Source organism: Nomascus leucogenys, chromosome 1a, assembly GCF_006542625.1.
Source record: "Nomascus leucogenys isolate Asia chromosome 1a, Asia_NLE_v1, whole genome shotgun sequence".
In the NCBI taxonomy this organism is placed as follows: domain Eukaryota; kingdom Metazoa; phylum Chordata; class Mammalia; order Primates; family Hylobatidae; genus Nomascus; species Nomascus leucogenys.
The window spans coordinates 5,865,860-5,890,799 of NC_044381.1; the positions used below are offsets into that span (position 1 = coordinate 5,865,860).

At 41.0% G+C, this 24,940-nt stretch overlaps 1 protein-coding gene across 1 annotated transcript; it reads right to left on the reverse strand.

Annotated features, from left to right (window-relative positions):
* INSL6 (insulin like 6) lies at positions 1–24,680 on the reverse strand. The gene is made up of 2 exons (XM_003273888.3): positions 24,355–24,680; positions 1–477 (listed from the first exon to the last, which is right to left on the reverse strand). Exons 1-2 carry the CDS (start codon positions 24,641–24,643, stop codon positions 125–127), a joined length of 642 nt encoding a protein of 213 aa, XP_003273936.2. The 5' UTR covers positions 24,644–24,680; the 3' UTR covers positions 1–124.
* Positions 24,681–24,940: the final 260 nt, after the last annotated feature.

Consider the following 24,940-nt stretch of genomic DNA (forward strand, 5'->3'; position numbering starts at 1 on the left):
TGCTTGCAAGTACATTCAGACATTTTTCACAGCATATCACTTATACGCACAATTATAAAAAAATAAAAATAGAGTAAAATAAATGTATTAAGCTTTTATTAGGTTAGAAAAAATTCTATGATGGTTAGTATATCTTAGTTACAAGTGATGATCTTTTTTCCTTTAACCTTTTAAAATCAATATATGGAAGACATGCAATGCTAAGTTCCTCTTTTGTACATCCTTTAAGACAACACTTTTCCGAATATCCTCTGCGTTTTCTTTGGGGATGATTCCCCCAAAACAAATTGCCTAAGGTTTTAATTTTGTTTCTACTTTTCTTCTGAAATTTTGCATTCTCATGAATATATAGATTGATATTATGTGATGAAGAAAATTCTCTTGTCTTACCAAGGGGTGAATATCCCTTTTTATCCTGATAGTCAGGTAGTGACTGCATTTCCCAACTGTTTACTGCTTCTTCCCAAGAAGTAGACACTGTTGAGAGAGAAGAAAAGAAATGCTCCTTTATTAAAATCTTCCTTTAGATGAAAATTTAATATTGGAACAGTAAAATCAGCTAATTATGAAAAAACAAGTAATCACATCTTAAAGAATGGAAAGTATGGTTAGTCAAAAGCAATATTTATTTTTAACTAAAGTAGGTGTAGTGTTTTCCTATTAAAAGGCTGTACGCCTTTGTACATTTTTGTATTAACAATTTAAATTGAGATATCATTCACATGCCATAAAATTAGTCATTTTAAAGAATACAATTCAGTGGGTCTTAGTATATTCACAGGGTTGTAAAACTATAAATCTAATTCCAGAACATCTGTATCCAAAAAGAAACCTATGCCCATTAGCAGTCATTTCCATTTCCCTCTCCCACTATCCCCTGGCAATCACCAACCTACCTTCTGTTTCTATGGATTTGCCTATTCCATATATTTCATATAAATGAAAGCATACAATACATGACCTTTTGTGTCTGGTTTCTTTCACTTAGCATAATGTTTTCAAGGTTCACCTACATTGTAGCCTGTATCTTTTTATGGCTGAATAGTTTTCCAACGTGTGGATATTCCACATTTTGTTTATCCATTTATCAATTGATGGACATTTGAGTGGTTTCCACTTTTTGGTCATTATGAATAGTGCTGATGGCCCAGCGTGGTGGCTCATGCCTGCAATCCCAGCACTCTGGGAGGCTGAGGTGGATGGATCACTTGAGGTCAGGAGTTCAATACCAGCTTCGCCAACATGGCGAAACCCTGTCTCTACTAAAAACACACAAAAAATTAGCCAAGCGTGGTGATGCACGCCTGTAATCCCAGCTACTTGGGATGCTGAGGCATGAGAATCACTTGAACACGGGAGGAAGAAGTTGCAGAGAGCCGAGATAGTGCCACTGCACTCCACTCTAGGTGACAGAGCAAGATTCCATCTCAAAAAAGAAAAAAAAAAGAATAGTGCTGCTATGAGCATTCACGCACAAGTTTTTGTGTGAACATATATTTTGAATTCTTTGGGGTGTAACCTAGAGATGGAACAGTGCATGATATAAATTTGTTTAATGTTTTGAGGAACTGCCAAACTTTTCCACAGTGGCTGCACAATTTTTCAATCCCAGCACCGGTACAGTAGAGTTCCAGTTTTTCCACATCCCCATCAAAACTTGACATTTTCCATTTTTTGATTATAATTATCCCCACGTATGCACAGTGGTAGCTCACTGTAGTTTTGATTCGTATTTACCTCATGGGTAATGATGTTAAGCATCTTTTCATATGCTTATTATATATCCTCTTTGAAGAAATGTCTATTCAAATCCTTTCCCTATTTTCAAATTTGATAATTTCTCTTCTTACGCACATCTTATAACTGAGCAATAGAAACCATTTTGTTCTTTATTAAAATATAAAGAAATAGAGAAGTGGTAATATGCTCTAGGTACAATGAACTGATTGTCACTGTTACACTGCTCTTAACTCACTTAGCAATACTGGATACTGGAAACCAAAATAACTCTAGAAGGTAATTATTTGAAGACGTATTGTACTTCCATTATGGCCCTTGCTCATCTACAGTACCTTCTAGGAGGATATATTTGCCAATAGTTTCTAATGTAGAGCCAGCTCTTAGGCAGCCATGTTCTGAACCATGTGACTCCACCCTCTAGCCACTGTTGAACAAACTGGAAGTTGGCACCTGACCCAAAAGAAACCAATCTGTCACAATGGCTAGCAATCCATGTCATGTGAAAAACATGAATCGACCCAATCAGATTTCCTCAGGTTGAAACTAGAACTAAGAAGTAATGAGAAAAAAATGAGTTAGTGAGAACCAAAGCTAAAAGGATTCTATGAGGTTTGTCATGACAAGCTAAAGTCATAAAGGAACATAAATACAGGGAAAAGATTCACAGAGAGAGAGGAAGGCAGAAGATTTTTGTTTTTGTTTTTGTTTTTTTAGAGCTAATATGATTTCTTAGGCTTTACAAAGTCTTTATAGGTCCACTTCTATAGTTTGTTTTTATAATAACTCCTTTTATCTTGAGGTTATTTAGGTGAATCTATGTCCTTTGCAGTTAGAGGCCTATTAGAGCACTCTTTAATAACTTTTTATTTAATTAAAAAGTTGCTTGTTTAAAAGAATAAGATAGAACTCTATCCAGACTAATCAGGAACAAAAAGATGGAAATGAATAAAATACAGCAGAAAAAAAGAAATAAGTAAATACAGCCAAGTTTTAAAATAAATATTATGAATGCTTATACATTTAAAAATAAAGATTAAGTGGATGAATTCCTAGAAAAATACAAGATGCCTTAACTGGTACACAATGACACAGAAAACCTAAGTGTACCAACAATATTCAAAGAAATGAAAAGGGTAGTCAGAGTTATCGCCTTCAAAAAAACACAGATATGAGTGGTTCCACTTATTTAAAAAAAAAAAACAGTAAATTCTAATAATATACAAGTTGTTCCAGAAAACGAGCAAAAGCTGCCCAGCTCATTTTATGAAGCTGGCATAATCTTTATTCCAAAACTAGATAAGAACAATATGAGATTTTAAAATATTTAAAAACTCATTTCACTTTCAAATGTTGATTTCAAACTCCTAAATATTAGTTAACTGAATCCATAAACATGTTTTACAAATATATTAAAAAACGGTTCGGGGGAGCAGCCAAGATGGCTGAATAGAAACACCTTTGCTCTGCCACTCCCACCAAAAAGGATGAAAATGGCAAGTAGCTTCTGCATCTTCAATTGAGTTACCAATGTTCTCTCATTGAGACTGACTAGGAGGTTGGCGTGACTCACAGAGAGCGAGGAAAAGCAGAGTGGAGCTAGGGCCCACCTGGGAGCCACACGGGGCAAAGGGAGCTCCCTTCCCCAGCCAAGGGAGGCAGTGAGGGATTGTGCTACCCCTCCCTGAAAACCATGCTTTTACCACGAATCCTTGCTACCTGGGGATCAGGAGGTCCCTTCATGAGCCCATGCCACCAGGGCCTTGGGTTCCAAGCATTAAGCTGTGCAGACTGATGGTGGCTGCTCAGGTGGGTGGCACTCGAGCAGGCACTGAGACCACGAGTTCCCGGGGGGGAAGAGGCAACTACCATTACCGCGTCTTCAGCAGTCCACAGTTTCCCCCTACCATGATGCCAGTGCAGTTTGGATGGGGAGCAATTCCCCCACAGCACAGCACAGCGGCTGGGACAGTTTGTGGCCAGACTGCTTCTTTAGGTGGGACTCCAATCCATTCCCCCTCACGGAGCAGGGCCTCCCTGTGGGAATTTTGGCATCCCCAGTGGAGGGTTTATGGATAGAACTCTGATATCCCTGAGAAGAGGCTCTAGGAGGAGGGTTGGCTGCGCTATCGTGGATCAGCCATCTTAGTCTTTCCTGCCTACTGGCTCTGGAGAGGGAGATTTCTCCCAGCACAGCACACCCACTCCACCAAGGGGCAGCCAGATTGCTTATTTAAGTGGGTCCCTGATCCTATTCCTCCAAATTGGGTGAGACCTCCCAACAGGAGTGTTCCGCTGGCATCAGGTCAGCGCCCCTCTGGGACAAAGTTCTCAGAGGAAGGAGCAGCCTGCCATCTTTGCTGGTCTGCAGCCTCCACTGGTGATACCTCCAGGGGTGGAAGAAACCAAGGTGAATAAAGTGTGGAATGGACTCCCAGCAAACTGCAGCAACCCTATGGAAGAGTGGCCCTACTGCTAAAATAAAAAACAAAGAGGGAGCAACAACAACATAAACAAGAAAGACCTCACAAAAACCCCATCCAAAGGTCATTGGCCTCAAAGAGCAAAGGTAGATAAACCCATGAAGATGAGAAATAACCAATGCAAAAATGTTGGAAACTCAAAAAGCAAGAGTGCCTCTTCTCCTCCAAATGATCGTAACATGACTCCAGAAAGGGCACAGAACTGGGCTGAGTCAGGGATAGATAAATTGACAGAAGTAGGCTTCAAAAGATGGATAATAACAAACATCCCTGAGCTAAAAGTGTATGTTCTAACTTGTTGCAAAGAAGCTAAGAACCATGATAAAACATTAAAGGATCTGCTAACAAGAATAACCAGTTTAGAGAGGAAGACAAGTAACCTGAACTTCACGATGCAAACACAGGTTTGAAGTTTGTAGCTGAATAGACCAAGTAGAAGAAAAAATATCAGAGCTTGAAGACTATCTTGCTGAAATAAGGCAGGCAGACAAGATTAGAGAAAAAAGAATGAAAAGGAATGAATAAAACCTCTGAGAACTATGGGATTATCTTAAAAGACTGAACCTACAACTAATAGGGGCACCTGAACGAGATGGGGAGAACCGAAACAAGTTGGAAAACACACTACAAGATATGATCCAGGAGAATTTCCCCAAACTAGCAAGACAGGCCAAAATTCAAATTCAGGAAATCCAGAGAACCCCATTAAGATACTTCATGAGAAGATCAGCCCAGTGACATATAATCATCAGTTCCCCAAGGTTGAAATGAAGGAAAAAATGTTAAGCGCAGCCAGAGAGAAAGGTCGAGTCACCTATAGAGAGAAGCCCATCACACTAACAGCAGGCCTCTCAGTGGAAACCCTATAAGCCAGAAGAGACGGGGGGCCAATATTTATTTGATATTCTTTTTTTTTTTTGAGATGGAGTTTCACTCTTGTCACCCAGGCTGGAGTACAACGGCATCATCTCAGCTCACTGCAACCTCAGCCTCCAGGGTTCAAGCGGTTCTCCTGCCTCACCCTCCCAAGTCCCTGGGATTACTGGCATGCACCACCATGCCCAGCTAATTTTGTATTTTTAGTAAAGACAGGGTTTCGCCATGTTGGCCAGGCTGATCTCAAACTCCTGACCTCAGGTGATCCACCTGCCTTGGCCTCCCAAAGTGCTGGGATTACAGGCATGAGCCACTGCACCCAGCAGATATTCTTAAATAATTTCTAACCTAGAATACTGTATCTGGCCAAACTAAGCTTCATAAGCAAAGAAGAAATAAAGTATCTTCCAGACAAGCAAATTCTGAGGGAATTCATCACCACCAGACCTGCCTTGCAAGAGCTCTTGAAGGAAGCAGTAAATACGGAAAGGAAAAAAACCATTATCGGCCACTACAAAAACACACCGAAGTACACAGACCAGTGAAACTATGAAGCAACTATATAAACAAGTCTGAAAAATAACCAGCCAGCATCATGATGACAGGATCAAATTCACACATAACAATATTAACCTTAAATGTAAATGGGCTAACTTCCCCAATTAAAAGACAGAGAGGGCAAGCTGGATAAACAGTCATGATCCATTGGTGGGCTGAATTCAAAAGACTCATCTCACATGCAAAGACACACATAGACTCAAAATAAAGTATGGAGGAAAATTTACTAAGCAAATGGAAAACAGAAAACAGCAAGGGTTGCAATCCTAGTTTCTGACAAAACAGACTTTAAACCAACGAAGATAAAAAAGACAAAGAAGAGCATTACACAATGGTAAACAGGTCAATTCAATAAGAAGAGCTAACTATCCTAAATATATATGCACCCAATACAGGAGCACCCAGATTCATTAAACAAGTTCTCAGAGACCTACGAAGAGACTTAGACTCCTACACAATAATAGTGGGAGACTTTAACACTCCACTGTCAACATGAGACTGATCGTTGAGACAGAAAATTAACCAAGATATTTAGGACTTGAACTCAACTCTGGATCAAACGGACTTGATAGATATCTACAGAACTCTCCAACCCCAAACAACAGAATATAGATTCTTCTTGGTGCCACATGGCAAATCACATAATTGGAAGTAAAACACTCCTCAGCAAATGCAAAAGAACTGAAATCATAACAAACAGTCTCTAAGACCACAGCACAATCAAATTAGAACTCAAGATTAAGAAACTCACTCAAAAAAAAAAAAAAAAAGAAACTCACTCAAAACCACACAAGTACATGGAAATTCAACAACCTGTTCCTGAGTGACTCCTGGGTAAATGATAAAATTAAGGCAGAAATCAAGAAGTTCTCTGAAATCAATGAGAACAAAGAGACAACGTATCAGAATCTCTGGGACATAGGTAAAGCAGTCTTAACAGGAAACCTTATAGCGCTAAATGCCCACATCAAAAAGGTAGATCTCAAATCAACACCCTAACGTCACAACTAAAAGAACTAGAGAACCAACAGCAAACAAACCCCAAAACTAGAGAGCAAATAACCAAGCTTAGAGCAGAACTGAAGGAGATAGAGACACGAAAAACCCTTCAAACAATCAATGATTCCAGGAGCTTTTTTTTTTTGGAAAAATTAATAAAATAGACTGCTGGATAGGCTAATAAAGAAAGAAGAATCAAATAGACACAATAAAAATGATAAAGGGGATATCACCACTGACCCTATAGAAATACAAACAACCATCAGATAATACTATAAACACCTCTATACCAATAAACCAGAAAATCTAGAAGAAATGGATAAACTCCTGAACACATACACCCCCGCAAGACTAAACCAGGAAGAAGTTGAATCCCTAAATAGACTAATAACAAGTTCTGAAATTGAGGCAGTAATAAATAGTCTACCAACAAAAAAAAAACCCAGGACCAGATGGATTCACAGCTGAATTCTACCAAAAGTACAAAGAGGAGCTGTTATTATTTCTTCTGAAACTATTCCAAACAATCAAAAAGAAGGAACTCCTCCCTAACTCATTCTATGAGGCCAGCATCATCCTGATACCAAAACCTGACAGAGATAACAAAAACAAAAAAACTTCAGGCCAATATTCCTGAAGTACACCAATGTAAAAATCCTCAATAAAATACTGGCAAACCAAATACAGCAGCACATCAAATAGCTTATCTGCCACGATCAAGGTGGCTTCATCTCCAGGGTGCAAGGGTGGTTCAAAATACACAAAATCAATAAATGTAATTAATCACATAAACATATCTAAAGACAAAAACCACAAGATTATTTCAATAGATGCAGAAAAGATCTTCCATAAAATCCAACATCCCTTCATGTTAAAAATTCTCAATAAATCAGGTGTTGATGGAGCATACCTCAAAATAATGGCCATTTATGACAAACCCACAGCCAAATATCATACTGAATGGGTAAAGCTGGATGCATTCCCTTGAAAACTGGCACAAGTTAAGGATGCCCTCTCTCATCACTCCTATTCAACATAGTATCTGAAGTCCTGGCCAAGGCAATCAGGCAAGAGAAAGAAATAAAGGGTATTCAAATAGGAAGAGAGGAAGCCAAATTGTCTTTGTTTGCAGACGACATGCAAACATAGACACCCCATCTAGAACACACCATCGTCTCAGCTCAAAAGTTTCTTAAGCTGATAAGCAAATTCAGCAAAGTCTCAAGATACAAAATCGATGTGCAAAGGTCACAAGCATTCCTGTATACCAATAACAAGGAAGCAGAGAGCTGAATTATTAATGAACGCCTATTCACAATTGCTACAAAGAGAATATATCTATAAATACAGTTAGCAAGGAACATGAAGGACCTCTTCAAGGAGAACTACAAACCACTGCTCAAGGAAATGAGAGGGCACACAAACAAAAAAAATTCCACGTTCATGGATAGGAAGAATCAATATCGTGAAAATGGCCATCTTTTTTTTTTTAATTTTTTTTTGCACACAAAACAATAAACATTTTCTAAAAGTACATACAAACAAAAAGATGCATATCAAACATATTAGGAAGGTTGCACATGGGAAGATGGGGAATAGAAATGGGGGGTGGGAATTAAAGAAAATAAATGAGAGAGGGACTTTGTATGGATCAATGATAATAACTCAATCCTCTATTTGACAAAGAAGAAGGAGAAGGAAGAGGAAGAAAAAGAAAGTGGGATAAAGGATCAGAAAGGGAGGAAAACGGAAAAAATTAGAGTATGACTCCAGGGTAGACCTGTTTTGTTGTCGCTGGGTTGGTTGGTTGGTTTGTCAGTTGTATTTTTCATATGTTTCGCCATGTTGGCCAGGCTGGTCTCAAACTCCTAGCCCCAAATGATCAACCCACCTCGGCCTCCCAGAGTACTGGGACTACAGGCGTGAGCCACCACGTCCAGCCCCCACATTGCTTCTGGCCTCTGGGTAGACCTCCCAGACGGGGCGGCTGGGGAGAGGCGCTCCTCACATCCCAGACGATGAGTGGCCAGGCAGAGGCGCTCCTCACTTCCCAGACGGGGCGGCCGGGCAGAGGCGCTCCTCATATCCCAGAAGGGGCGGCCGGGCAGAGGCTCTCCTCACATCCCAGACGGGGCGGCTGGGCAGAGGCGCTCCTCACAGCCCAGAAGGGGCGGCCGGGCAGAGGCGCTCCTCACTTCCCAGAAGGGGCGGCCGGGCAGAGGCGCTTCTCACTTCCCAGACGGGGCGGCTGCACAGAGGCACTCCTCACTTCTTCCCAGATGATGGGCGGCAGGCAGAGGCCTCCTCACTTCCCAGACAGGGCGGCCGGGCAGAGGCGCTCCTCACTTCCCAGACGGGGCAGCAGGGCAGAGGCGCTCCTCACTTCTTCCTAGATGGGGCGGCGGGGCAGAGGTGCTCCTCACTTCCCAGAGGGGGGCGGCCGGGCAGAGTCGCTCCTCACATCCCAGACGATGGGCAGCCGGGCAGAGGCGCTCCTCACATCCCAGATCATGGGCGGCCAGGCACAGATGTTCCTCACTTCCTAGATGGGGTGGCGGCTGGGCAGAGGCGCTCCTCACCTCCCAGACGATGGGCAGCCGGGCAGAGGAGCTCCTCCTAACCCAGACGATGGCGGCCAGGCAGAGACGCTCCCTACCTCCCAGACGGGGCGGCGGCCGGGCAGAGGCTGCAATCCCAGCACCCTGGGAGGCCAAGGCAGGCGGCTGGGAGGCGGAGGCTGCAGCGAGCCAAGACCATGCCACCGCACTCCAGCCCGGGCAACACCAAGCACCGAGTGAGCGAGCCTCCATCTGCAGTCCCAGCACCTCGGGAGGCCGAGGCGGGCAGACCACTCCAGGTCAGGAGCTGGAGAGCAGCCTGGCCAACATGGCGAAACTGCGCCTCCAGCCAAAGGAGAAAAACCAGGGAGGGGTGGTGGCGCGTGCCGGCAATCCCAGGCAGCCCGCAGGGCAGGGCAGGAGAATCACGAGAGCTGGACACAGGGAGTCTGCAGTGAGCCGAGTGTACTCCAGCCCGGGCCACAGAGGAGAGGAGAGGAGAGAGGAGAGGAGAGAGGAGAGGAGACAGGAGAGGAGACAGGAGAGGAAAAAGGAAAGGAAAGGAAAGGAAAGGAAAAGAAAGAAGGAAGGAAGCGAAAATGGCCATCTCGCCCAAAGTAATTTATAGATTCAATGCTATCGCCATCAAACTACCATTGACATTCTTCACAGAATTAGAAGAAACTATTTAAAAACTCATATGGAACCAAAAGAGCTCGAATAGCCAAGACAATCCTAAGCAAAAAGAACAAAGCTGAAGGGAGGCATCACGTTACTGGACTTCAAACTATACTACAAGGGTACAGTAACCAAAACAGTATGGTACTGTTACAAAAACAGACACATAAATCAATAGAATTTCTGTTCCAGCCCTCAGAAATAAGGCCACACATCCATGACCATCTGATCTTGGACAAACCTGACAAAAAATAGCAATGGGCAAAGGATCCCCTATTTAATAAATGGCGCTAGGAGAACTGGACCACTTCCCTACAACTTACAGAAAAATTAACTCAAGCTGAATTAAAGACTTAAATGTAAAACCAAAACATAAAAACCCTGGAAGAAAATCTAGGCAATGCCATTCACAACATAGGTATGGGCAAAGATTTCATGACAAAATCATCAAAAGCAATTGCAACAAAAGCCTAAAATGATAAATGAGATCTAATTAAACTAAAGAACTTCTGCACAGCAAAAGAAACTATCATCAGAGTGAACAACCTATAGAGTGGGAGAAAATTTTTGCAATCTATCCATTTAACAAAGGTCTAATATCCAGAATCTACAAGGAACTTAAACAAATTTACCAGGAAAAACAAACAACCTGCTTAAAGAGTGGGCAGGCCAGGTGCAGTGGCTCATGCCTGTAATCCCAGCACTTTGGGAGGCCGAGGTGGGCAGATACCTGAGGTCAGGAGTTCAAGACCAGTCTGGCCAATGTAGTGAAATCCCATCACTTCTAAAAGTACAAAAATTAGCTGGGTGTGGCAGCGCGTGTGTGTAGTCCGAGCTACTCGAGAGACTGAGGAAGGAGAATTGCTTGAACCCAGGAGGCAGAGGTTGCAGTGAGCCGAGATCATGCCACTGCACTCTAGCCTGGGTGACAAAGCAAGACTCCACCTCAAAAGAAAAAAAAAAAGAGTGGGCAAAGGACATGAAAAGACATTTCTTAAAAGAAGGCATTCATGCAGCCAACAGACATTTGAAAAAAAAGCTCAACATCACTGATCATTAGAGAAATACAAATCAAAATTACAATGAGATACTATCTCACAACAGTCAGAATAGCAATTATTACAAAGTCAAGAAACAACAGATGCTTTTGAGGTTGCAGAGAAATAGGAACTAATCCCCACTGTTGGTGGGAATGTAAATTAGTTCAACCATTGTGGAAGACAGTGTGGTGATTCCTCGAAGATCTAGAACCAGAAATACCATTTGACCCAGCAATACCATTATTGGGTATATACCCAAAGGAATATAAATCATTCTATTACAAAGATGCATATGTTCATTGCAGCACTATTCACAATAGCAAAGACATGCATTCAATCCAAATGCCCATCAATAATAGACTGGACATAGAAAATGTGGTACATATACACCATGGAATACTATGTAGCCATAAAGAGGAATGTGATCATGTCCTTTGCAGGGAAATGGATGGAGCTGGAAGCCATTATCCTCAGCAAACTAAGGCAGGAAGAGAAAACCAAACACCACAAGTTCTCACTTATAAGTGGGAGCTGAACAATGAGATCACATGAACATGGGGAGGCAAATAACACACCATGGGGCCTGTCAGAGGGTGGGGTTGGGGGAGGGCTAGCATTGGGAAAAATAGCTAATGCATGCTAGGCTTAATGCCTAGGTGATGGGTTGATAGGCACAGCAAACCACCATGGCACACGTTTACCTATGTAATGAACCTGCACATCTTGCTCATGTACTGCTGAACTTAAAAGTAAAATTAAAAAAAAAAAGAATGAAAGGGTTCATCCCAGAAACACAAGGATAGGTCAAGATCACAAAACCTATCAAAGTAGTTTACCATGTTAATAGATGCCCATCCTCAATCACAGCTGGATTTGCTTTCTACTTCAGGAGAAAATTGAAGCAATCTGAAAAAGAACTTGCATCGACTCCCTTTGCCAAATTTTTAAATTCATCTCTTAACAGGTACATCCATATACTCTCCCTTTCTACCTATTTCTACAGACGACTATACACTCTAAAGCCAATTTCTGTACTTACGTATTACATCTCATCTCCTCTTGCCTACCCTAGGGCACTACTCCAGCAATTCTTCTCCGTATTCTTCATCAGTTTTTAACTTCTATTGAACCACTCTTATCAGAAAACTTACTTCTCCCACTTATAAAAACAAACACACACACAAACCCAAACACATTTCCTTTGGCCCCACTTACCCTGCCAGCTACCATTGTATTTATTTTCTCTTTTCTGTAACAAAACTCCTTCATAGAGTTTTCTATATTTACTAACTTGTTCCTCTTCTCTCACTGTCTTAAACCCACTCTAATCAGACTTGCGTTTAATCCCTCTACCGAAACTTCTCTTATGAAGGTCACAAACATATTGCTAAATTCAACAGCCATTCACATCTTAACTGATTTATCAAATACACCTCTTCCTGACATACTTTCATCATTTGGTTTCCATGATATCACACTCTTTTCTTCCAACCTAAGTAGTTGTCCCTTTTCTGTTTCCTTTACAAGCTCTCACTCCCCAACTTTTTATTGTTGGTGTTTCTGAGGACTCAGTTCTTTGTACTATTTTCTATATATACTTACTATTCTGGTGATCACCTCTAGTCTTACAGCTCAAAAAATTATGTATCTACCTATGACTCTTGAACTTCTGTCTGCAAACAAGATTACTCTTTCAAACTCCAGATTTATATACCTTACTTCCTACCCAACATCTCCACATTAATATTTCAAACTCAACATTGTTTAAAACTCCACGAAATTCAACATGTCCAAAACTGAACTACTGATACTGTCTTCCAAACCGGTTCCACTTTGAGGCCTTTCTTATCTCATTTATGACAATCCCACCCTTCCAGGTGGTCCACATACAAAACTTTAGAATCAACAATGTTTTGGAGTCATTCTTTTTTTTTTTTTTTTTTTTTTTTGAGACAGAGTCTCGCTCTGTCACCCAGGCTGGAGTGCCGTGGCATTATCTCGGCTCACTGCAAGCTCCGCCTCCCAGGTTCACACCATTCTCCTGCCTCAGTCTCCCGAGTAGCTGGGACTACAGGCACCCACCACCATGCTCAGCTAATTTTTTGTATTTTTTAGTAGAGACAGGGTTTCACCGTGTTAGCCAGGATGGTCTCGATCTCCTGACTCATGATCCACCCACCTCGGCCTCCCAAAGTGCTGGGATTACAGGTGTGAGATATCGCGTCTGGCCATGGAGATATTCTTGATTTCTCTTCCTCGTATCTCACATCAAGTATGGCCCATGTATAACTAGAATTTAACAGTTTTCACTGTCTTCACTTCTATCATCCTCATCTAAGACCCTCCCTAACAGGCCTCTCTGTTTCTACTCTTGCCTTTCTATAGTCTATTCTCAACACAGTTATCAGAGTGATCCATTTAAAATGTCAATTATGTCACTTCTCTGCTCAAAAATCTTAATGACTCCTTGCATCACCCCAAAACAAAGTCTTCAAAATGATCTCAAACAGGGGGTCCCCAACCCCTGGGGACTTAACTGGTCTATGGCCTGTTAGGAACCAGGCCACATGGCAGGAGGTGAGCAGTGGGCAGACAAGCAAGCAAAGTTTCATCTATATTTACAGCTGCTCCCCATTGCTCGCCTTATCACCTGAGCTCCACCTCCTGTGAGATCAGGGACAGCATTCGATTCTTATAGGAGTGTGAACCCTATTGTGAACTGCGCATGCCAGGGATCTAGGTTGCATGCTCCTTATGAGAATCTAATGCCTGATGATCTATCGCTGTCTCCCATCACCCCCAGATGGGACCATCTGGTTTCAGGAAAACAAGCTCAGGGCTCCCACTGATTCTACATTATGGTAAGTTGTATCATTATTTCATTACACATTACCATGTAATAGTAATAGAAATAAAGTTCACAATAAATGTAATGTGCTTGGACCATCTGAAAATCATTCCCCTCCGTGGTCCAAGGAAAAATTGTCTTCCATGAAACTGGTCCCTGGTACCAAAAAGGTTGGGGATTACTGGCCTAAAATACCCTATTTTATCACGTCTGCCTATTACCTCTCCTACCTTATCTTCTACTACTTTCCTCATTTTCTCTGCTCCAATCACACTTGGCTTCTTTGCTATTCCCTGTATACATCACGCAGAAGGGCCTCTGCTCCACTATTTCCTCTGCATAAATGCCCTTTCTCCAGATATCCACTTGGATAATTCCCTTACCACTTCTTTTCAAATCTCACCTTTTCAATAATTGGTCTACCCTTATCACACTGTTTAATACTATACCCCAGCTTTCAACTCCTTCCTCTGTTTATCTCCCTTATCCTGTTTTATTTTTCATTTTTCTGTAGCTCTTACTACCTTCTGATATTTACTTATTACATTTATTACTTAACAAAGCTCCATAAAGCCTTTGATCTTTGTCTGTTTTGTCCACTGACATATTCCCAAGATTCTAAAATTGTGCCTGGATGCTTAGTAGGTACCCAATGAGTATTTGTTTAATAAAAGAAAAAATCATAAAACTAAGCAAAAGTATGCCAAAAGAAGACCTTAATAAAGTTCAGCCCTATTTACAATGAAACTGGATCTCTTCCTTACACCTTGTACAAAAATTAATTCAAGATGGATTAAAGACTTACATGCTAGACCTAAAACCATTAAAACCCTAGAAGAAAACCTAGGCAATACCATTCAGGACATAGGCATGGGCAAGGACTTCATGTCTAAAACATCAAAAGCAATGGCAACAAAAGCCAAAATTGACAAATGGGATCTAATTAAACTAAAGAGCTTCTGCACAGCAAAAGAAACTACCATCAGAGTGAACAGGCAACCTACAGAATGGGAGAAAATTTTCACAACCTACTCATCTGACAAAGGGCTAATATCCAGAATCTACAATGAACTCAAACAAATTTACAAGAAAAAAACAAACAACCCCATCAAAAAGTGGGAGAAGGACATGAACAGACACTTCTCAAAAGAAGACATTTATGCAGCCAAAAAACACATGAAAAAATGCTCATCATCACTGGCCATCAGAGAAATGCAAATCAAAACCACAATGAGATACCATATCACACCAGTTAGAATGGCGATCATTAAAAAGTCAGGAAACAACAGGTGCTGGAGAGGATGTGGAGAAATAGGAACACTTTTACACTCTTGGTGGGACTGTAAACTAGTTCAACCATTGTGGAAGTCAGTGTGGCCATTCCTCAGGGATCTAGAACTAGAAATACCATTTGACCCAGCCATCCCATTACTGGGGATATACCCAAAGGACTATAAATCATGCTGCTATAAAGACACATGCACACATATGTTTATTGTGGCACTATTCACAACAGCAAAGACTTGGAACCAACCCAAATGTCCAACAAGGATAGACTGGATTAAGAAAATGTGGCACATATACACCATGGAATACTATGCAGCCATAAAAAATGATGAGTTCATGTCCTTTGTAGGGACATGGATGAAACTGGAAACCATTATTCTCAGCAAACTATCACAAGGACAAAAAACCAAACACCGCATGTTCTCACTCATAGGTGGGAATTGAACAGTGAGAACACATGGACACAGGAAGGGGAACATCACACACCAGGGACTGTTGTGGGGTCGGGGGAGGGGGGAGGGACAGCATTAGGAGATATACCTAATGCTAAATGACGAGTTAACGGGTGCAGCACACCAACATGGCACATGGATACATACGTAACAAACCTGCACATTGTGCACATGTACCCTAAAACTTAAAGCATAATAATAATAAATAATAATAAAAAAATAAAAAATAAATAAATGCATGCCCTTTAAGCTTGGGAACAAAACAAGAAATTAAAGCAAAAAGAAATGGTATAAGTTTAGAAAGAAATTGATATAACCATCATTTTCAAATGATAAAAAACCTATAGAACCAACAAACTATTAGAACTATGAAGATAGTTCAGAATGGTTGCTGGATAAAGATCAACCTATAAAAGTAAGTTGCATTTCTCTAGCCAAGTCACTAACTAGTAAATATAATTCACAGGTATTTATCATAGCTAAAGAAAAAAAGTATTAAGCATGAACTTAACCAATGATACAGTAAAAGTTTCCATAAAGAAAACTTCAAAATCATAATAGAATATAAGTAATTTCATGACTTTGATTAGGATGACTTTATGTAATAAAGAGGTCAATAGGGGGGAGTTGGGTGCACAAGATGGCCAATTAGATGCAGCTGTGATCCGTGGCACTCAGGGAGAGGAATTAAAGAGTGAATTCAGCACCTTCAACTGAAATATCCAGGTTCTCACACTGGGACTGACTAGGCAAATGACTTGACCCAGAGAGAATGAAGAAATGCAGGGTGGAGCAATGAATGGCCCACCAACGAACAGCAGGGAGCCAAAGGAATCTCACCCTCAGCCAAAGAAAGTGGTGAGTGATTGTGCCACCCCGCCCGGGAAATCACATTTCCCCCAGAGATCTCTGAAACCCAGATCAGGAAATCCCATCTTTGATCCCAGATCTTTGCAGATCAGGAGATCCCATTGTGAGCCCATGCCACTAGGGCCTTGGGTGTGATACACAGAGCTGTATGTAGTCTCAGCGCAGCAGACGCTCAGGCACACAATGAGGCCTGGGAGTTTTACAGAGTCTGGCCCCGGGATCCTGGCAAGGTGAGATATATGACAGTGCTTATCCCAAGGAAGGGGGCTGAATCCAGGGAGCCAAGCAGTTGTTCTGCACATCCCACTTCCACAGCACCTCACAAGTTAAGACCTGATTTGGAATTCCAGCCAGCCAAGGCAAAAGCTGGAGTCCACCTGAAACGGGGCGGAGTTCCTGAGAGGAGGGGCAGCTGGCATCTCTGGGAAAGGTCAACTCAGCCCTTCCAAACCCCCGGCTTTGGAGAATCCAAAGAGTCCGGAGGAGGAAGGTACCCCACAACACAGCACAGCTGCTGTGCCAGACTGCTTCTTTTTTTTTTTCTTCTTTTTCTTTTTTGAGATGGAGCCTCGCTCTGTCACCCAGGCTGGAGTACAGTGGCATGATCTTGGCTCACTGTAACCTCCACCTCCCAGGTTCAAGCGATTCTCCTGCCTCAGCCTCCTGAGTGGCTGGGATTACAGGCATGTGCCACCATGACTAGCTAATTTTTGTATTTTTAGTAGAGACAGGGTTTGCCATGTTGGCCAAGCTGGTCTCGAACTCCTGATGTCAAGTGATCTGCCCGCCTTGGCCTCCCAAAGTGCCAGGATTCCAGGCGTGAGCCACTACGCTCAGACTGCTGCTTTAAATGGGACCCCAATCCATTCCTCCTCCCTGGGTGAGACCTCCTTGTAGGGGCTTCAGCCACTCCAGCCAGGGTTACAGGGACAGAGCAGTGATCTCTCCCTAGGACTAAGCTCCTGGGGAGGAGGGGCTGCCGCCATCTCTACGGTTCCCTTTATTCAGCTGTTGCAGCCTGCCGGTTGGCATGAGAAAGGGTTTCCCAGAAGGCAGTACAGCTGCTTTGGCAGATTGTGGCCAGACTGCTTCTTTAAGCAGGACACTGATCCATTACTCTTCACTGGGCAGGACCTCCATGTGGAGGCTTCAGCCACTCCAGCCAGGGTTATACAGACAGAGCTCTGATCTCACTCTGGGTCAAAACTCCTGTGGGGAGAGGCAGCCACCATCTCTGTGGTTTTCTGCATCACACTACCCAACTTCAAACTATACTACAAGGCTACAGTAACCACAACAGCATGGTACTGGTACAAGAACAGATACATAGACCAATGGAACAGAATAGAGGACTCAAAACCACACACCACACACCTACAACCATACGATCGTGGACAAACCTGACAAAAACAAGCAGTGAGGGAAGAATTCTCTATTTATTAAAAGGTGCTGGAAGAATTGGCTAGCTGTAGGCTCAAAATTGAAACCGGACCCCTTCCTTACACTCTACACAAAAATTAACTCAAGATGGATTAAAGACTTATGTAAAACCCAAAACCATAAAAACCTTAGAAGAAAATCTAGGCAACAGCATTCAAGACACAGGCACAGGCAAAGATTTCAAAACAAAAACACCAAAAGCAATTGCAACAAAATGAAAAATTGACAAATGGGATTTAATTAAACTAAAGGGCTTCCGCACAGCAAAAAAAAAAAAAAAAAAATCATGAGAGTGAACAGACAACCTACAGAATGGGAGAAAATTTCTGCAATCTATACGTCTATATCCAGCACCTATAAGTAACTTAAACAAATTTACAAGAAAAAAACAACCCCATTAAAAAGTGGGCAAAGAACATGAACAGAGAGTTCTCAAAAGAAGACATATATGTGGCCAACAAACATAAAAAATAGCTCAACATCACTGATCACTAGAGAAATGCAAATCAAGATTACAATGAGATACCATCTCATGCCAGTCAGAATGGCTATTATTAAAGTTAAAAAACAACAGATGCTGGCAAGGTTGTGGAGAAAAAGGAACACTTTTACACTGTTGGTGGGGTTCAACCATTGTGGAAGACAGTGTGGTGATTTCTCAAAGACCTAGAGGCAGAAATACCATTTGACCCAGGAATCCATTACTGGGTATATACCCAAAGGAATGTAAATCATTCTGTTATAAAGATACATGCAAGCAGATGTTCATTGCAGCACTATTCACAATAGCAAAGACATGGAATCAACCTAAATGCCCACCAATGATAAACTGGATATAGAAAACTTGGTGCATACACACCATGGAATACTATGCAGCTATAAATAAGAATGAGATCATGTCCTTTGCAGGGACATGGATGGAGTTGGAAACCATCATTCTCAGCAAACTAACACAGGAATGGAAACCAAACACCACATGTTCTCACTTGTAAGTGTGAACTGAATGATGAGAACACATGGACACGTGGGGGAAAACACACACTGGGGCCTGCCAGACAGGGGCCCTGGGGGAAGGGACAGTATCAGGAGGAAAAGCTAATGGATGTTGGGCTTAATATCTAGGTGATAGGATGATCTGTGCAGCAAACCACCATGACACACATTTACCTATGTAACAAACCTACACATCTTGCACATGTACCCCTGAACTTAAAAGGTGAAGGAAAAAAAAGAAGTCAATCCTCTTCAAATTACTGCATATATTCTGTTGTGGGAAGTCAAGGACCCCAAATGGAGGGACCGGCTGGAGCCATGGCAGAGGAACATAAATTGTGAAGATTTTATTATAATATGGACATTTATCAGTTCCCAAATAATACTTTTATAATTTCTAATGCCTGTTTTTAATCTCTTAATCCTGTTATCTTCGTAAGCTGAGGATGTATGTCACCTCAGGACCACTGTGATAATTGTGTTAACTGTACAAATTGAGTGTAAAACGTGTGTTTGAACAATAAGAAATCAGAGCACCTTGAAAAAGAACAGAATAACAGCAATTTTTAGGGAACAAGGGAAGACAACCATAAGGTCTGACTGTCTGCAGGGGTGGGCAAAAAGAGCCATATTTTTCTTCTTGCAGAGAGCCTATAAACGGATGTGCAAGTAGGGAAGATATCACTAAATTCTTTTTCCTAGTAAGGAATATTAGTATTAACACCCTGGGAAAGGAATGCATTACTGGGGGGAGGTCTATAAACAGCCACTCTGGTAATGTCTGTTTTATGCGGCTGAGATAAGGACTGATATACACCCTGGTCTCCTGCAGTACCCTCAGGCTTACTAGGGTGGGGAAAAACTCCACCCTGGTAAATTTGTGGTCAGACTGGTTCTCTGCTCTCGAACTCTGTTTTCTGTTATTTAAGATGTTTATCAAGACAATATGTGCACCACTGAACATAAACCTTTATCAGTAGTTCTGCTTTTGCCCTTTCCCTTGTGATCTTTATTGGACCCTTATCAGTAGTTCTGCTTTTGCCATTTGTCCTGTTCCCTCAGAAGCATGTCATCTTTGTTAGACCCTTATTAGTAGTTCTGCTCTTTGCACTTTGAAGCATGTGATCTACTCTCTGTTCTTACACCCCCTCCTCCCCTTTTGAAACTCTTAATAAAAAACTTGCTGGTTTGAGGCTCAGGCGGGCATCAGAGTCCTACCGATATGTGATGTCACTCCCAGCGGCCCAGCTGTAAAATTGCTCTCTTTGTACTCCTTCTCTTTATTTCTCAGCCGGTGGACACTTATGGAAAATAAAACCTACATTGAAATATTGGGGGCGGGTTCCCCTGATAATATTCCACACATCCCAAATAAAATTCCATGTGGATTTTTAAAAAAGAAATTCAATAAGCAAACTTTTAAATACATATGAAAGAATAAAGGTTGAAGATTTAGCTTAGTCAATCCTAAGGGAAAAAATAAATATTGAAGACTTGACCTGCCAGATAAATGACATCTTATGGAGTCACAGTATCAAAAATAATAATGACAAAAGGTTAAATAAATACCAATTAAATAAAATAGGAAGCTCAAACTTATCAGTAATGGTTATCCCACAAATTAGTAAGAAAAATAATTGATTAGTAGAAAGTGTTCAGAAAACTAGCTCCCTATGTAGAGAAAAAAAGACTTATTGAGAAACTGAGGTAATATTCCTAGCTGGACCAGAACTAAAAATTAGCCTAATAATTAAGGACTTAATGTGAAAAGTAAAACTGAAAAGTTAACAGAAGGACAGAAAAGGACCTCTAATACATAAGGCAAAACACTTACTGCCTAATTATATAAAAGTTAAGGCTTTCTGTCAAGCAACACCAATAGACAGATGTCAAAATGGGAGAACATATTTGTGACATCTAAAACCAACAACTAGTTATTATTGTATCTAGATTTGATTAACTCCTACAAATCAATTGGAAAATGATAACAATTCCAACAAGAATTGGGCAAAATATATAAACAGGAAATTTTAAGAGAAAATCCAAAAGGCTAACATGTATATGAAAAGATGTTCAGACCCAGAGCAAGTTAAAATAGAAATATAGTGTCATTTTACGACTATTACACTGGTAAAAGTTAATAACTGTATAATGCTAATTGTTGACATAGATATGAGGACATAGGATTGGTGGTGCAACTCTACATTGGTGTAGTCATGCTGAAGAGCAATCTGACATTTCTCAAGCAAATTAAACATACACATACTTCATGACACAGCAATTCCACTCTAGATGTGTATCCCAGAAACACTTCTAGGTTCATAAGGGGACACATGCAATGATGTTCATGGCAGTGTTATTTATAGTGGTAGGGAGTTCAAGGCTATATAGGTTAGGTGTTCAAAACTGAATAAATCATTAAAATGTGAGGAATGCACATGAGTACTATGCAGTAGTTAGAAGCAATGGACTAAAAGTTCACATGGCAACAATAAGATATAGATCTTAAATGCCTTTTAGATACATCTTAAAAACATATGCACAGGAAAGAATGCATAATTTGCAAAAACTTATAAAAACAAAAAATATATAATAAACACATTACAACAATTGCCAAGGAGAGGAGGAGAATGGGAGTGGAGAAACGGGCTAAGTGAGGATAATCATCTTCTGTAAATTATAATTTACGTATGTTAACTGTCTATCTTTACTACTCTGTAGGCTTCATGAGAGTAGGAGCCTTCACCGTTTAACATCCCAAGCACCAAGAAGAATGCCTAACACATGATAGGTACTCAAATTTTGCTGAACTAATATATAAAGAGAAGGGCCCTTTACAGACTAGTTGTGATGATATCTGAAACCTAAAGAAACAAAAAAACAAGAATTTGTGACATGAAGACAAAAGAATACGGGAATATGATTAAGCTAACTGGAATAGGGGTTACAGATTATGAAAAGCTGATTTTGAAACATTAATGATTTCACCTGGCACTAATATCTGGGAAGCACAATAGTCGTAATTTAGAAATATGATGTCGACTTCATGGTGCCACATTATGGGGTAGACCTTGGAGATACTGCCTCTACCTTCAGGGTCCATTAACAAGAAGCACACAATTAGAGATTCAAGTTATGTATAAGTAGCTTTGAAAAAAAGCATTTTTAATAGCAGGGTAGCAAATTATATTTTTCTGTGTCAGACTCAAATAGATCATCAGGATATTAAAATTTCAGACAACTGACTTGATCTAACACAACAACTTGTCCTGCTGGTAAAAGTGAAATAAAAAGTAATCAACTTTCCAGCCACATTCATATATAAAAATGATGGCATAATTATGTATTCTATATTAGAAACATATACATCCCTGCAACTTCTAAATTATTTCCTAGAAATTAACAGGATAGAATAAATGTCATCTCCCCTTATAGATGAATAATTTTTAAAATTATAATACAATTCATATTGATAACCTAACCCATTTTTCCTTCCTCTACATATTTCAATACAACTGTGGTTTTACTGCTACATAGTATTTCCACTTCAGCAAACTGTCTTTTACATAGTTTCCATAGTAGCAGGTTTTGTGGGTATAACAATTTTCAAATATTGTCAGATACATTTTTATTTTCCACAAGTCTTGTTTCATTGCAGCTTCCTGCTCATTATTAATGGCATTTATTCTTCCAGGGGAGTGTGAATAATACTTAAAACAAAGGGATCATTAACAAGCTGAGTTTTAAGGTTGAACATTTTTATTAAGAAAATTGTCTTTAGAGCACTTTGTTGAGAAAAGGCATTCCAACCTCTCTTTAAATAACAGCCTCAAGCTTAGAGGTCTAAAAATAAAATTTTGACTATAGTATTATAGCACAGGTAGTGAGAGCACAGTATTTGATGTGAGAGAAATGCCTACCCAACATAAAGCAGAAAGGGAAGGCTCTCCTTGCACTCCTGGGAGAAAAGAATAAGAAAGAGGAGTTTAAAAAAAAAAAAAAAGAGAGAGAGAGAGACAGTAAACTGGACCTTGTTACTCAAAAGTGTGGGCCACCAACTAGCAGCACCTGGGAGCTAGTTAAAAACGAAAAATCTCAGGCCCCACCCCAGGCCTACTAACTCAGAGCCTGTAAATTAACAGGATTCCCCAATGATTCATATACACATTAAAGCGTGAGAGTCACTGAACTAAAGTAAAAGTAGAAGACTGGGGAAAGACATTTCCTCCATTATAACAGAAGGACAAGGTGAGGTTTGTATGTGGGTTAGTTTGATGGCCGCTTTGAAAATGAGCAAGAATCAGTCTCATGGTTTCTGTCTTTAAAAGTTTTTATTCTCTCAGCAACAGTGATTTTATAAAGTCTATTCATTCATTCCAAAAAAGTTAATGAGTGCCTACAATGTGCACCGTTTGACTTTTTTCAGTCCTCTACATTAGGGTCTCTTTTTGGCATGATAGTTTACTCATTTCCTTAATTTCAGAAATCCTCACTTTTGCAAGATCTGTCCAAATCAAATCAACTTAATTACTGTAAAAGGCAGTAATCCTCTTCCTATGGATACACTATAAACAAAGTGCAATTTCTTTTAAAATGACAAATCATACTGGAACTAAAATATGTTAGTCACAAAATGTAAAAACATAGTAAGATGATACCAGTGAATCTGAAACAAGAATATTCTTCCTGCAGACTGCTTGAAAGCATTAAGTATAAATTCAGCACATATTAAACACATGCTATGTGCTAGGCCATCTGCTAGGCATTTCAGACAAAAATATGCATGAAATAGTCCCTATAATATAGTATGGTATATAGGGCTGACTTCATGGGACTGAAATCTATGTAGTCACACAGACCTTGCATTTGGTTTAATTGTTCCGTTGTTGTTCTCAATAAATTTACCTTTAAAACTGTAAGTGAATGAAATACAAGTACGTAAACTTTTAAATGAAGCCTGATAGGAGAATGGACCAGGCCTATCTCCTGGTACGTGACCAGGGGATACGGACAAGTAAGGAAAACAGTTTTATATTTTACTACCTTTATTTTCATGGCCCTTTCCTGCTTTTTTGAACAAGATACTCTGCATTTTTATCTTCTACAAGGTTGGGCTGATTCTGTAGCCAGTAACGACAGTCAAATAGAACTACGTGCTAGATACTATGGTAGAAAGGACATTGGAGCTATTGGCTATGAAAAGGTCAATGATGACGTCACAGGGAAAATGATACCTACGTTGGGCTTTGAAGGACAAAAAGGAGTTTGCCAGATGACGGGCACTCCAGAAAGGAACAACATTCTTACATAAATATGTAGACTTACAAGTGTACATTTATTTCCTCTAAGTTAAAAACAAAAAGCGCTTCATTGAAGTTTTGTATATTTTCAATACACTGTTTTTTACAATTTTTTAAAAAGCTGTGTACTAGGTACAAATTCCACTTCCTGGGGAAGCTCACCTTCTGGCAGAGCAAAGGCAGGAATAAGAAATATACAGAGGTGAACAAACATGCCTTCGGTTTCGATTTTTACCTGGGTTTGTGCCTCTTCCCCGGGCCGGGAAAGCGGTTTGCGGGCTTTCGAACTGGTAGGGGCTGAAGGCTTCGACCTTCTCTGAGGCTTGGGCAATCAACCGTGCGAAAGGGGTTTCCTCCTCGAAATGGAACTGGCTCCAGTTGGCATGGCCACAGAGTTTTTCTATTTCTTTCACCAAGTACCTGCCGCACAGCTTCCTGGCACTGCTGATGTCGCTCAGTTCACTGGAAAACCGAACCAGCAGGAATCCAAGCCAGGGCAGGCACCAGCGGAGGAGCCGCTGCATCCCAGTGACCCCAGGCTAGTCCTCCGCGTTGTGCAATGGCGGTCGACCGGGCCCTGCTCCCTGTCTGCGCCTGCGCTAGGCCGAGCGGCGCTCACAAACCCTGTGGAATTCCGAGCGCGTGGGGGCGTCTCCAGAACGTCAAGGGAAGGCGCGCGCCGGCTGCGTCAAGGCTTTCCCGCCCGCTGAGGGGTCTCAGGTGGTCGAAGGTAGCAGGCCCTGGCTCCTAAAATGAAAGCCAGAAATCCCCTCACTACCCCGCCACTCCCCATTTGATTCATTTTTCTTTCTTTCCTCAAT

Bases quoted from the DNA above. Each gene is read 5' to 3' on its own strand.
- INSL6 (XM_003273888.3), bottom strand. From the start codon at position 24,643: ATGCAGCGGCTCCTCCGCTGGTGCCTGCCCTGGCTTGGATTCCTGCTG. The intron at 478-24,354 runs GTAAAAATCGAA...CTCTCTCAACAG, and splicing joins GGGAAGAGGCACAAACCCAG to TGTCTACTTCTTGGGAAGAA.